At 36.0% G+C, this 15319-nt stretch overlaps 1 protein-coding gene across 1 annotated transcript in view; it reads right to left on the bottom strand.

The window, feature by feature from the left end:
• Smc6 (structural maintenance of chromosomes 6) overlaps nt 1-15319 on the bottom strand; it is a 62794-nt gene that overhangs the window by 43631 nt on the left and 3844 nt on the right. Inside the window, exons 2-8 of the mRNA XM_021178880.2 lie at nt 13009-13151; nt 10789-10906; nt 8512-8617; nt 5094-5230; nt 4444-4505; nt 2390-2470; nt 1341-1442 (exon numbers count right to left, since the gene is read on the bottom strand). Of these exons, the coding sequence (XP_021034539.1) occupies nt 1341-1442; nt 2390-2470; nt 4444-4505; nt 5094-5230; nt 8512-8617; nt 10789-10906; nt 13009-13146 (744 nt within the window). The 5' untranslated portion in view covers nt 13147-13151. The remainder of the gene's footprint in view (nt 1-1340; nt 1443-2389; nt 2471-4443; nt 4506-5093; nt 5231-8511; nt 8618-10788; nt 10907-13008; nt 13152-15319) is intronic.

Raw genomic sequence — 15319 nt, 5'->3', positions numbered from 1 at the left:
AAGAGAAAGAGAAAGAGAAAGAGAAAGAGAAAGAGAAAGAGAAAGAGAAAGAGAAAGAGAAAGAGAAAGAGAAAGAGAAAGAGAAAAAGAAAAATGTCTAGTCTCCATCCACTCCCTGTCTTGGACCCTATAGTCTCATTTCTCTTTCAGACAAACAAAACTACTATCCATGGGCACTACTCCACTTCCAAAGGTATTTCCATTCTCGCCAAGTTTCATGAAAACTAGCCGATTCTGCTCCATTTCCTAGCTCTACAAACTTGGCTCTTATTTTTCTCACTACTGAAACCTACCCTGCCACAGACATCTGTGAAGACTTTGCAACTTAGTATCAAGAAGTTCTGTCAATGTTTACATCTCTCAGCCATGACCACTTCCCTCTCAAGTCTCTCTTGTCTGGCTATAATTATAGGGCTCCCATGAATTCTTCTCATGGGTCAGGGTTGGTCTGCCTTTCCTGCTCTCCTGAGTGATCTAAATAAAATATATTACATATTTGGACTCAAGAATGTAATCAAGATCAGATTTTACTCCTATATTTCTAATTAGTATAACCAACTTCCTCCTTGATAATTGCCATTAAAGTCATTCAAAATGTTGCTTAAAACAAAATGAAACAGGATATGACTGATGGGAGTGATTTAAAAATTCAAAGGTTCACCTAACAATGGTAGCACACACCTTTAATTCCAAAACTAGGGAGGCAGTTAGATCTCTATGTTTGAGACTAGCCTGGTCTCCAGGAATGCCAGCCCTGTCTTGAAAAACAAAAACAAAACAAGGCAACAATTCAAGCAATTAGCCTTGTGGCTAAAGTGTTAAGATATGATATGATAGCAGCTAGCAAACCTCTGGCCACTTACGGAGTGTATCTTGCTGATGTGATGAGCCATCATACTATGAGTGCATATTATGTTTAACATCAGCTTGTGATTTTTACCCAGCAAAATAAATGTAATATAACATTTTAAAACTATCTATAATGAGAACCAGTGATGCCTTGCACAACCAATTAGTTATACATAAAGTATGATATAATATAAAATACCATCATATCTTCTAGTTTAGTCTAAAAGGGGAACTAAGACATACATGTATGTATGTATGAATACACACACACACACATATATATATATACACTCATTATTGTAAAACAAAAATGAAGATATTAAATACCTTAGTTATAAAAATTAAATGTCATATACTTCAGTAGCTACAAAAACTGCCATTCATGAAATGAAGGCACAGACATATAAATAAAAATATAATTTTATTATACTTTTACCTTAAGCACTCTAGAAACTGAACTCATCTCAAAAAGATTTACAGTATTTACTCACCTCTTCTCCCTGATTTATTTGTTCCTTTGTTCTTTCTTTGGTTTCCATAATATATGAATAATCTTCCTTCATCTGTTCCAGCTGGGTTGCTTTCATGAAGAACTATAGCAACAAAAACAAAAATACAATGAGGATTCTGTAGGTTTGTAGTGTAAAGACAAAAAGAAAATTTGGCCCTCAAAACGTCTAAAAAAGTTACACAAAAGGCATTAAATATCTAAGCATACGCATAAACTACTAAGAACAAATCTTTTAAAGTTTTAAATGGTTTAAAGTTTATTATTAGGCTATTTATGAGTCAATTGTTCATTCCATCATATTTCCTCAAATGTTATTTAAAAAATAATCTATTATTTTAGAATAAAAACTCAAATTTAAAAAAATAAAGCATTATAGTTAACTTTTTAAATCATCTGATGTATGTGAGTGCACTGTCCCATCTTCATACACAGCAGAAGAGGGCATCAGACCCCATTACAGACAGTTATGACCACCATGTGGTTGCTGGGAATTGAACTCAAGACCTCAAGAAGAGCACTCAGTGCTCTTAACCGCTGAGCCATCTCTCCAGCCCCACACTTACATCTTACTTGGCAATTTAAATCTACTTTTACAATATTATTTTAAGATATCAAAGAAATCAGGATAGGCTTGCCAGTCTTTTGTGCCCCCCCAAATGGGGGGGGGGAACCAAGTGATTTGACACCTTGGATCAAAAGACAAGGAAATAAGTTAGATATAAAAGGAAGTACTCTTAATCTATCCTGCCCAACTCTTTTTTAGTCTTACTTTNNGGTGTTGGTGTGATAAAACAAAAATATGGCATCTCTCTCAATGAATGAATTGCAGATGGTGATTTTGAAAACTTAAAAAAGTTTGCTCCCTTGTTTTCTTTAAAAATATTTAAAATAAATATTCTTATTTATTGGCTATTTAAAAAAAAAAAAAGTGTGTGATTCTGAAGGAGAAGGATCTCAATGCCCATTATATGAGCAAGTTTATATGTATGTGAAAGCATGACCTGTTAGTTTGTACTTCTAGTCTCTTACTTTGTATTTGTCTCCCTCATTTTTGGACTGTAAGAACTGCTTGCTCATCTCTTGTGTTAAAACAGAAACCGGATTATCCACCTGAAACAAATTTTTTAACAAAGGCATTAAAAAAATATTCATTTTAAAACTTTAAACCAAACCAAGTGGTCAATCAAGACAGTTAATCTGTAATCAAAGTTTGTAGTGTTAGGATTAATACAAAACAAAACAAAAAACCTAGTTACACATTTTTAACACAGAGTTATATTTCAAAACTGAACAAAATCAAAATATATTGTAGTCATATTCAATATTCTACTATAGAATGTATAAGCTCAAGACACCTCTTATGTGCTTTTCTTAGGTTTTTCAGGATTTAGTAAAATGGCTTAGTAAAGTGGCTAAAACACTTGCTATGCACTCAAATGAACAGTATTCAGACCCCCAGAACCATGTAAAAAACCAATCAGGAAGCAGCCAACTTTAACTCTAGCATTTTGGGGACAGAGACAAAAATCTCCAGGGCAAGCTGGCTAGGTAGACTAGCAGGAACTGGCAAGCCTAAAGTTCAATGAGAAACGCTGACTCAATAAAGTTGCAAGCAACTGAGGGTAGCCAGTATCAACTTTGACCCTCCACACACACAAGCATTCACACACTACGTACATGCATACCACACACCCACACCCCCCCCCCCCCCCCCACACACACACAAAGGAAATAGGCTTTCGCTTTCATACAGGTTACCATTCAATGTTACCAACATGAAGGGCAATATACATAAATATTTAGCTTGTGAGTCAGCTCTCCTGCATTTTATCTACCCTTACCCCTGTTGCATAGCTTGGGCAACTTGGTGAGCTTTTTACATTACACAAAAGACGTGCAACCCAGTTATCTGTGACCAGAACCAGGGTGGCAACTACTGTTTTTTTTCACATCAGTACTTTAAGATTTTTCATGTCTTCATAATTTTGTGAAGATAATAGAAAAACAATGGAAAAATATATTATTTTACTTTTGGAACACAAGTCATTTTAAATAAGCCATAGCTTAAACAAAATTACTATTGACTACTAAAATATATAAAATAAAAAGGCTTTAAATATAAATTTGCTTAAAAAGATTCAGGTACTTATTTAATCATAGCTCTGGCACTAGTAACAAAGCAATATATGATGCTAAAAATGGTATTCACAGGTTAATTATACAGGATTAGTATAACAAACAAACTTTCATTATTACCATTAAAAATGGTAACTGTTGATTTTTAAAGTAAACCAATGTTTTTTAAAAAACATCTTCTTTTAAGTAAAATTCTGTTGCTTTTTACTGCTTTAAAAAATGCTTACAGTTCAGTGTAGTGGTGTTCATATTTAACTCCAGCACATGGGAAGGGAGGCAGAAATAGAATCTCAGCCTGATCTACATATTGAGTTCTGGGCCAGCCAAAACTACATATTGAGTCTTTATTTCAAAAAAACAAAGGAAGGAAAAGGAAGAGCACAAGAAAAATATTTTCCAATCCTTTCCTAGATCTTAATTATATCTGACTTCTTTTGGTTGTTTGCTTGTTTTTTGGAGACAGGGTTTCTCTGTGTAACCCTGGCTGTGCTGGAACTCGCTTTGTAGACCAGGCTGGTCTCAAACTCACAGAGATACATTTGAACGCCTGCCTCTACCTCCTAAGTGCTGGAATTAAAGGTACGTGCCACTACCGCCTGACTATATGTGACTTAAAAATATGACCTAATGTTACTGTCAGACACCTTGACACTAACCCTAGATCAACAGCCCCACCACAGTTCCTGTCTCTTGAGTAGTCACGAAATATTTACTGCACAGAAATTCTATGCCACTATTAAAATAAATTCTAAAAAGATATTCTTGATTATGCTAACAAAAATGCACTAAAAATATGAGTTGAATTAGTTGAATTTAAGGGGATTCACTAAAAAATGGAGTGCATACTCTTTCATCAATTTACTCATGAAGCAATCTTATTTACTTATATTCATGCCAATAAAATGATAGGTTCACTAATTAATCTGAAAAACAAATTTAGCAATTACCTGGATGTTAAAATGGTCAAGAATTGCGATCAGCTCTTCTTTCCTAGTAGAAACCACGGTGCCTGGTTATAAAAACACAAAGACCAGTCTCCATGTAAAATGCAGAGAAAATATACAATTATCTATAAAATGCAAATATTGAACACCTTTTGTCATGCCAATAACAAACAAAAAACTGCAGTAAATATATGTAGTATCAGAGTGACATAATAGTCACTGTCCAAACAGAGGAAGGAAAAAGCCCACACGCAGTAACTGTGCATACTTCTTCCTGTGGCACCCAGCCTGTATCTTCTTCAATAACTAAACACTCCCCTCTCCTTCCTGTGTGCCCTGTTCTACCTTCTGCTAGCTCTAAGCCATAGAGATCAACGGGAAAAAACAAAATCTATAGTTGAAAACAAAATAACACAGCTTACTTCAAATTAATTCTGTTAAACATGATGCTTGCTGACTTTATGTCCTACAGCAACAACTAGGTATAATATATGCACATACGTGTGTGTGTGTGTGTGTGTGTGTGTGACTATTTTTACAACCAAGCAAGTCAAAACAAGATCCCAAGAAACTAGAAGGATATTTAGGGACAATCACAAGAACTCTTTCAACTATTTACTAACATTTTGTAAGAAATAAGAAAACCAACAAACCTTTTTCACTTTTTAGCTTGTAAGATCGACTTCCATCCACACTAATGTGTTGCTGCACAACTATAGAGTCACCATACACATTTGCCCTGAAGGCATCATCTCCTCTGTTCCTTAATGTTATTGAGATATCTGCTGAGCTGAAACAATGAGGTTAACCAAAATTACAGGATGGTATGATGCAATTACATTAGATTACTGAAACTTTCAAATTCCCTAAGCTATCCGCCTAATGCTTCTGAAAATTAGCAAGGTCTTAGTCTATCACTGTGTGTCTGTCAGAAGCACTCTATCTGACAGAAAAATAAATAAGAACAATCATCAAAAATTGACTATGGTGTGCAAAACAGCAAAATTGTGTTTGTACAAATTTTGGTTATTTCAGCCAGGTGATGGCAGAGTACAATTTAATCTCAGCACTATGGAGGCAGAGTAAGGAATCTCTGTGAATTCAAGGCCAGCCTGGTGTACAGAGTTCCAGGACAGCCAGGGTTACATAGAGAAACCTTGTCTCGAAAAATTGAAACTTAAAAGTTTTAGTTACAATTGACATTATCCTACCTGACACCTGTGAATTATATAATCAAGGATCATCCTAACCAGGCCTCACCAAGTAACCTTTGGCTGGTCTTGAACTTGCTGTAAACAGCTGCTATTGCTATTCCCCTATGAAACTGCCCTAAGATCCAGCTGTAGGGCACTTTCTTAATTAGTGGTTAGTAGGGGTTAGCTGAGGAAATTGTGGGTGGTACCATTCTTTGGGCTAGTAGTCATGGGTTCTCAAACAGGCTAATAAGCAGGTTATGAACAACATTTCTACGCTGTAGTCCTTTACTGAAAGACATCAGGGATGGAACTCACGCAGGGCAGGAACCTGCAGGCAGGAGCTGAGGCAGAGGCCATGGAAGGGTGCTGAGTCCTAGCTTGTTCCTTATGAGCAAGTTCAAGTAAACATACTTTGCATTGATAGGCTATGAGCCTATGGTCAGAGAGTGCAATCTGGATGAGAACAGCCCCCACCAGCTCATGTTTAAATAGTTGGTCCTCAGCTGCAGGAACTGTTTGGGAAGGATTAGAGACTCTATGGCCTTGTTGAGGGAGTGTCACTAAGGGAAGGCACTGAGGTCTTAAATAATTCATATGATTCCCAGTGCTCTGCCTCCTATCTATAGATCAAGATCAAGTAAGCTCTTAGCTCTTGATTCCACCATGCCTTTGCTCCCCCATTATGGAATGTAGCTCTCTGAACCACCATAAGCCAATTATATATTTTCTTCTATAAACTGTTTTGGTCATGTTTTTTTCATAGTATAAGAAGAACTAAGATGTGTGTGTGTGTGTGTGTGTGTGTGTCTGTCTGTCTGTCTAAAAAATATACATTAGCCAGGTCTCTGTCTGTCTGTCTAAAAAATATACATTAGCCAGGTCTCTGTCTGTCTGTCTGTCTAAAAAAATATACATTAGCCAGGCAGTGGTGGAGCATGCTATTAATCCCAGCACTTGGGAGGCAGAGGCGAGGCAGGTGGATCTTTCGTGAGTTCAAGGGCAGTCTGATGTATAGAGCGAGTACCAAGACAGCCAGGGCTACAAAAGAGAAACAAACTCTGTCCCAGAAAAACAAATAAACATATACAGTAAATTCAATTTTATTTTCCTACTTCAACTTTCATTAAAATCATAGTGGCAGGAAAACATGTAGGTGAAAGGACAAATATTTAATTGTCCAACACATAAAAGGCAGAATTTCCCAACTCATATAAGCATCTCATATAAAATGATTATAATTAGCAATTACATAAAATCTTTGACAAACTTCTTATGGATTTGTCAATAAACCCCACCCTTTAACATGTACACGAAACACAGGGAAAAAAATTCAAAATGAGCTTCACTCGACATTACAGATGTGACAGGAAATACACATCAGCTTTCCTGTATACTTCCCTATGCCCCTCTTAAAAGATGGACTTAGCCACCTATCAGTCTCTATCCCCATTTCCAAAACTGCATGGAATAATCAGGTTCTCTTTTAGAATCCAAGTTCAGACAAAAGCATATGCACATCAGTTAAGAAGTATATGCATGAATGCCAATTCATTACAAAGCTTCCTTAGGTACATGTTAGTGACCCTTGATCACATTAGGGAAGCTGGGGGACAAATAGAGAAGAAACACTACATTATCTCTGCAACACTTCTGCACATGTAAAATGACCTCAAGATAAATTTTTTCTTCATTCAAATTTCAACATGACTAAGACAAAAAATAATAGTTCGTTAGTTATAGCTTTGAGGTCTCAACAGAGAAATGAGGCTGGTGCAGAACACTGGTGAGATGATGAAGTCTGAAGAGAAATGTAGGAGCACACAACAAAAGCTTTAGGGAAGTGAACCTAACCAACTGACAGAAAGAGCCACGTACCCATCACTGACTCGATCAGAGAAACAGAGACAAAACCCCCTTTCTACCGAGATACTCAACTAGAATATTAGTAAATGTCTGTACACATAAACTCAGAGTGGCCAAGACCAAGACAAAAAGTAAGAAAGGAAACACAAACTTCATAGATAAAAGTCACATACTCAGTTATCATAAGAGACAGAATGAAGATGACAGAGCGAGGCAGAACCAAAAAGGGACAGGGAAGGAGGGAGAAGAGACCCAAAGAAGAAAGGCCACAAACATACACGCACAAAAATAGCCAGACAAAAAGAAAATTAAGTCTGAAATAGCATTTCATATTTTAAAATTAGTGGCCCCAAGTCTCTCACTTTGTAAACTTAGCTACCCACTTCTCAGGTCCTGGTCTACCTTCCCAGATAATACAGCAATCTTTTATAATAAAGGCAGTAGTTCTCAGCCTTCCTAATGCTGTGACCCTTAAAGACAGTTCATGTGGTAATCCCCAAATTACTTTCATTGCTATTTGCTGCTGCCATTTCTTCCCTCAAAATAACAAGTTTAAGTGGACAATGCAGAGCATCAAGTAATACAAGGTACCTGCTTAGAAGAAAGCAGGAGGCAGAAGGCAGTGCTGGCACACACACACACACACACACACACACACACACACACACACACACACACTTTCCAGGGCTCTAAAGCATGCTTCTTACTAGACAACAAAAGCATCTACCCTTCGCATGAGGGATATGCCCGGTCTTATTGCAACTTGACATCCCATGTTTGGTTGATATTCCTGAGAGGTCTGCCCTTTTCTGAAGGGAAGTGGAGGAGGACCAAGAGGAGGAAGAGGAGGAGGAGGAAGAGGAGGAGATAACCTGGGAAAGAGGGGACATGAGGAAGAGGGACTGGGTGGAGAGAGGGGAGGGAAACTCCTGTAGGGAAGGAATTTGAGGGAAGAGATTAAAAAAAAGAGAAAAGGAAAAAAGAAAAAGCAACTCATCCAGGAAGCACTTACTTCTGTCCAGCTTTCACAAAGCCTTTTAAAGAGGACCCTCTGTTAGTAGCAACTGCTTTTCCACCAAGACCAACTATGAGTGCGGTGAGCACAGCACTCTTCCCACCTAAAAAGGCACATATGGACAACTTCAGAGACAGACAGAAGGTGCTGACTTTATAACTGCATTCAAAAGACCCCACAATTTGTCTCAACCTCAAGTTCAATGTTACCAATTCAATTATAATTTTCTTCCAGTGGTAAAGTGGCAAACTAAGAAAAGTTATACATCCAGAACTACCTAACTACCACCACCAGGAGGAAAACTCAGACATTTCAGATACCAGATTTTTACACACAATATGACAGGAGGAAAATGGTCAATATTTTCCAACTTGAAACTCAATCTACCAAATTGATACATCAAACTAATAAATAAAACTAATTACATTTATATATGTAATTAATTTACATAATTTGCTATTACATTAATTTAATTGTGGCTACTCCTTCCATGATACATTTTAGGCACAGCAACTTAAAAATCGCTCTCAAGTATAAAAAAACTCCACGTGAGAAGGAACGTTGTCTCTTTCACTATAAGATGCATCCTCAGAATCAGCACACACATTCATTAAACACATTAAATAGAGAAAAACTATTTTAAAAATCACACATTTTTAATATTTTGTCCGTTTTAACTTAATATTTTAAATTTTAATTGAATATTTTGATCTTTAATTGGAATATTCATTTTCTAGCTCTTTTATGTTTAACTGTTTTGAAGTGTAATTCTTTTTATTCTAAAAGATATAAAACACCAACGCTCCACTTTGAAAATCTCTTAATTCATAGATATAGTAATTATTTTCTGAATTTCATTTGTAATCTTCTACAACATACTACCAAATTTAGCCAATATAAATTAATGATTGCCTTGATTTAGTACCTGGAATGCCTTTCAAGTTCTTACTATTTTTTCCTTACTACCAGGTATAATGTTTTAGTTAATTCTCCTTTATTAAGGTTTATAAAAGAAATCATTCAAACTACTCATGGTTCTTTCTTTACTTCTTACACTTTTTTCCCTTGTAATAAATATCCTTTTCTCTAGTCACTCTCTCCTGCCCAAATGTTTTCCTTCTTTACCAAATGACAAAGGCAGTAATAATACCGAAAGGAACTGTGTTGTTATACATGCCTAATTTCACTGCCTAGCACTGTTACTAGGTGGTAGACTGTTCACTATCTCAGTCATCCCTGACACCTAGCTTGTCTACCATCAACTGCTGCAATATAGCTGTTCTGTCACAACAATCTTGTCCATTTCAACCCATCACACAAAAATGTTTAACTGGCTATCCTCTGACATCTGAATAAAACTCTAAAATCATTATCAAGCCTTTAAGATCCCCAACAGTACTGCAGAGAATACGACTCTCCTATGTCATATCCTGTCCTTCCCCACCATGTACCACATGATTAGACCACATTAAAGTTAAGCCTCCTTCTCCATGCTCATCTTCTGTCCTCTGGACATCTGAGAAATGAGCATCTGTGCCTCGCACATCTCAACTTATTGACAAATGAGTCTTACAGAATCTTTAAGTTTCATTCAAGTACCAGCACAAACAGAGCCTCCCCATAAGAATCTCATTAATTACAACAGTGGAATTACTACTTCCAAGTCTGGATGTATAAGGCACTTCATTTGAGTCCTATCTATAGTGTTTACACCAGGTTGCTGTAGTGCATTTCTATTGAGGAGACAGGGGGCTCCTTTGGCCTAGTAATTTCAGGTGAGCCTGAACTACATAACTTCGATTCTATCTTAAGAAAATGGAAAGGGAGGAAAAAAAAGGAATGAAGAAGGATGGAATTATGGAAGCAAGACAAAAAGAGACAGTGTGGTTAATGACTAACAACACTTGTGGCTCTCAGACAGGACCCGGGTTCAGTTCCCAACACCCACATGGTGGCTCACAACCATCTGTAACTTCAGTTCCAAGGGATTTAACCCTGAAGGCAGTGCATCCATGAGGTTCACATAGATGCATGCAGACAGTCATACACATAAAATAATAAATCTAAAACACAACTGAAAACAGAAAATGCTTATACCTACTACTTAAATAACACTTAAGGTTAATTCAATATTTTCTTCAAGTGCAAACTGAATAAATTCTAGGAAGCCATAAAGTATAGTGCTAAATATCCCTCAGTATTAATAGCCAGCTATTTGAAAAGCTCATGCACTGTCATCATAAAGTAGAGCATAAAGAGAGCGAAGGCACTTACTTCCATTATTGCCAACAACAAAGTTGACATTAGAACCAAACTTAAAAGGTCCAAGCATTGAATGACACATGAAATTTCTTAGCTGAATACTCTCAATTATTCCAACTTCTGCTGCAGTCTATTAACAATAAAGGAATTAAAAAAAAAAATCAATCACTCTTAATACACTCATTACTAATATTCAAGCATCTGACAGACCAACAGTATTTATTAATGAAAAGTTATCATCAAGTGTGCAGTAGTAACTTTAACAACCACCATTAAATAAAGTGGGAATTTTCTTTAGGATACCACTAATTCTATAGTCTTTAAAAGACCTGGCAAATATATCACAAAGCACTCCTGGTCAAATATGTTTTGCTAGAGTCTGTCCTGTGCATTGTACAACATTCAACAGAATCCTAACTCTCTTTTCCACACAACAGATGCTGGTAGCGTGCATCTGTCTTCCATTTGTGTAGGAATCAAAAAATATATTCAGTTGTTGTTCAATACTATGGGAGGCAGAGAACAACACGTCCACTTCCCTGAGAAGTACTGGTGGAGTACAACTATTAAATACAAAAGTGTTTTAGAATATTTCTGAAAGAAGACTGTCTGGCTATGGTCTGAACGTGGAATCATTTTCTAGTATGGCATTCCATTTTCATAACAGAGAATTCCAATAGCATTGTACACATGCTTTTCTGGCATTCTGTTTCAGCCACTTACAAGAGCTGAATGACTTCGAGTAATATAAAAAGAATGTAGGATTTCCAAGTCGGGAGGTGGTGGTGAATGCCTTGGGAGGCAGAGGAAGGCAGAGCTGTGACTTTGAGGCCAGCCTGTTCCAGAACAGAAAAAGGATACACAAAGAAACCCTGTGTTTATATCAAACAAAACAAAACAAAGAAAGACAAAAAGGTAGGATTCCCAAATTTGTAAAGCAACCCCCCCCCATATTATAAAATGTCATAACTAAGTTTATAGATGGTTTAAGCAGTATTTGGCTAATAATGCTCTCCTGTACTTCATAGATATTAAGTACCAGAATAAAAAAACAGATTTTGCCAGTCCTTATTATTTTAGAGAGTACTCTAATGTGATCAGCATTTTATGGGTTCTTTACAAACTCTATATACCTCATCAAAAAGGAGAAATATTTACATCACTGCATGATTAGGATATCAGGTATAATTGATGAACTTTTAAAAAATATTTTTAAGGTAATTGCAGTCACATGCAATTATTAAGACATCAGACCCTATGTACTCTTCACTCAGCTTCTGCCAATGGTAACATTTCAAGAAAGCACAGTATCTTGAGCAAGACAGTGTCACTGACAGTCTAAACACCCCGGGTTTTCCCTGCACAAGATCTCTCATGTTGTATGGGATGTAAGTATGATCACATCCCTTCCAACACACCACAACCACTTGCCTAGCTTTACTTCTGCGAATGTTATTGCAAGGACGCCAAATAAATAAGCTTATGCAAAACATAATCTTAGGAGTTTCTTTTTGTTCATTTAGCCGAACTGTCCACTATTGCCTCTTTCAGGCTCTGACTTTCTGTCACTGCTAAGCAATAATTCATGAAACAGATTATCACAGGTTAATCACGAAATCAAACATGGATTTATTTTAAATTTAAAATCACATGTGGATTTATTTTGAATTTAACCATTCATGAATAAAGCTATTAGAAATATACTATGCTCTGTACTAGGATAAATCTAGTACAATTTTATATTGTTTTCTCAGAAACAAACTTCTCCATAGTGGTAACAATTTACAATCCCATCAACAATATATAAAACAATTCATTTCTCCTCATTCTTGCAATCTAGTGGTATTACTATTTCATACTTTATCATTTTGTTGAGTATGTAGTAGCATCTCAGATGTAAGTGTGAAGGACAATTGTATGTTCTTACCCTTTTAAAGCTCATAGGGTGAAGTCAGTAATCATGACCCCATTCCACTCATGACACTGGCAATTTACCTTCACTGGTCTTAATACAGGTTTGCCACTTTTATCTAAAGACAGTTATTGCTCCCATTATTTTCATTAATTTCTGCAATTATTAACACAAACTTCAAAATCAGATGCTATTTTTACCCAGCTCTCTAAAACACTTACTGCTTCCTCCTGACTACAGATTATTTTAAAATGTGACATATAAAATGATCACGAGAAATAAATCAGTTGAAAAACATTATTTTGTAATTTTACACTTACCAAAGTAGATGTTCCATTCGTGAAAGAAATTGTACATTCATCTTCATCTCCGTCTTTATCAAAATCTTCCAGTTCTTCTTGTCTTGGTCTTTTAGCATTTTCAGGAGAGCAGAAATTTTCTTCCTTTCTTTTGGCCATCAGATCTGAGCAAATGTTTATAGTAACAATAACAAACGTCAAGGATAGCATATACAGACTACTCAATAAACAGTAAACAAAAGAAACCACACAAAACTCATTTACATTTAAGTACTATTCATTCTACTTTTAAAAATAAAAGTATTTCACATCACATGGAGTTAAGGAGTAGAAGTCAAAAAATTAATAGTATGACAGGAAACATTTCCTTCCCCCTTGAGCATCCAAAAAGACACACAACCCTACTGATGTTGTTAGCCACAAAAGACTTAAGCTAGACCTCTAATTTGCAGACAAAGTAATTTTATAGTGTCTTAAAAAAAATAAATTCATAGTTATTCATGGCTATAACGAAATTGGTAGGAGCCTAACTGAATTTTTTTTTCCCAAACCCATTAAAGAGAAAAGTATTTTATTGATAAAAGGCTGTCCTTTGGTTTCCTATTAACAAAGAGGACACATTCCTTCCTGAAATTATTATAATAACCCAACCTTTATAATAAAAAGTAATACTAATCAGAATTTTTATGTTTTGATTTTAAGTTATTTCCCAAAGGCACACATTTTGAAGCTGCAAGGCTTCACACTAATAGTTCCCTTTCCCTAGATAACTAATCTCAATTGTCATAACACAAGAACTTCAATAACACAAGAGACTTCGAAGAGTTTTGGCTTGCATCTATCAATATTTTCTATAAGAGAAATTAAAACCACAAATTTTGGAAACAAAGAAAACACAACTGCACATTCCATGTCAGGCAGGTGTGGCAAGACTGCAGTGTGAATTCAGCAGTGTTTCATAAATCCCTGCAAAAGGCTCTGCAAACGATGGCAGGTAACAGGCGCTGCCCTTGTTACAAGTTAGAGGACCATAACATAATTCATAGACCTGATATTCAGAATGTAATCCGAGGACCAGAAAACAGTATCTCGTACCCTGGGAACACTCCAGGTCTCAGGCTCCGTGTTAGTGCATGTGAATTATAGTCTAAGTAAGATTTCAGGTGATTCAAACTTGAGAACCAGTAAATCACACTTTTTAAAGGACTTGGACTCTGTACCATTCTGAAATAAAGTATCTTTATAAAAGATATATTAGCAGCTGGGCAAAGTGGCTCACACCCTTAATCCCAGTGCTTGTGAAGTAGAAACAGGTGGATCCCTGAGTTCAAGCCCAGCCTGGTCTACACAGTGAGTTCCAAGACAGCCAGGGCTACACAAAGAAACCCTGTCTTGAAAAAAAATAGAGAGAAAGAAAAGGTATTAGTGTCTAACGGAGATGTAACCTAAACTAGTACTTTTCTAGGGAATAGTACCATTAATCGTAATTATTTATTAACATATTTCTTTGCAAGTAATTTAATATTTAACTTAAATCTCTTATAGAAGTCAAATCTTCAAAAAAAAAAAAAATCAAACATGTTTTACATCTTTTTTTTCTCTCCAAAATAATGAATAGCAAGAATCAATTTATGTTAGTTTCAACTAGTAGCTAATTTAAATTCCGCAAATACCACCAAGTCATTATTTCCCAGCAGCATGTTCTGTCTCGTTCACTCTCTATTCCTTTATAAATTACTAAACAAAGAGAAACAATCCCTCTTAGGTTATCCAACATTAAATGCCTTTGAAGCATTATTTTTATTAATGACTAACAGATGATGATCTAACAGAAAGCTCAGAAAAGGCCTGACTGACTTTAGTGCTCCATCATTAGAAAGCAGTTTGGCAAGTTAAAACAGGGGTTAGGGAGATACACTACTAGACCAAGTGTGATGAGTTGACAACGTACATGACAGTCTACACTACACAAAAGATAAGACACGCAAATGCTTCATAATGAGGCTGGGTTGTATTTGCTGGGGATAGCCTGGGATTTGTAGTCTTCTAGGTTTCCAAGGAAACTCACATTGAGAGACATTGAAGGATCCTCCTACCTTTTAAATAGGAATCACTTTGTGATTTAAAGATGACAGACTTTCAAGAAACATGTACAATGTCCTGAGGGTGAAATATGGTTAAAAAAAATAGGAAAGACACAACATATACAAAAAGGGGAAGGTTTCTCTGAGATCTCGAGTATACTGATAGAGCTATATAATTTATTTTATTTACTTATCTACAGTTTTTTAAAAGAATCGCTGTTTTGGTTTGTATGGTTTTTTTTTTTTTT

The sequence above is a fragment of the Mus caroli genome, chromosome 12 (genome assembly GCF_900094665.2).
Source record: "Mus caroli chromosome 12, CAROLI_EIJ_v1.1, whole genome shotgun sequence".
NCBI classification, from domain to species: domain Eukaryota; kingdom Metazoa; phylum Chordata; class Mammalia; order Rodentia; family Muridae; genus Mus; species Mus caroli.
This window is presented reverse-complemented; position numbering and strand designations above follow the sequence as displayed.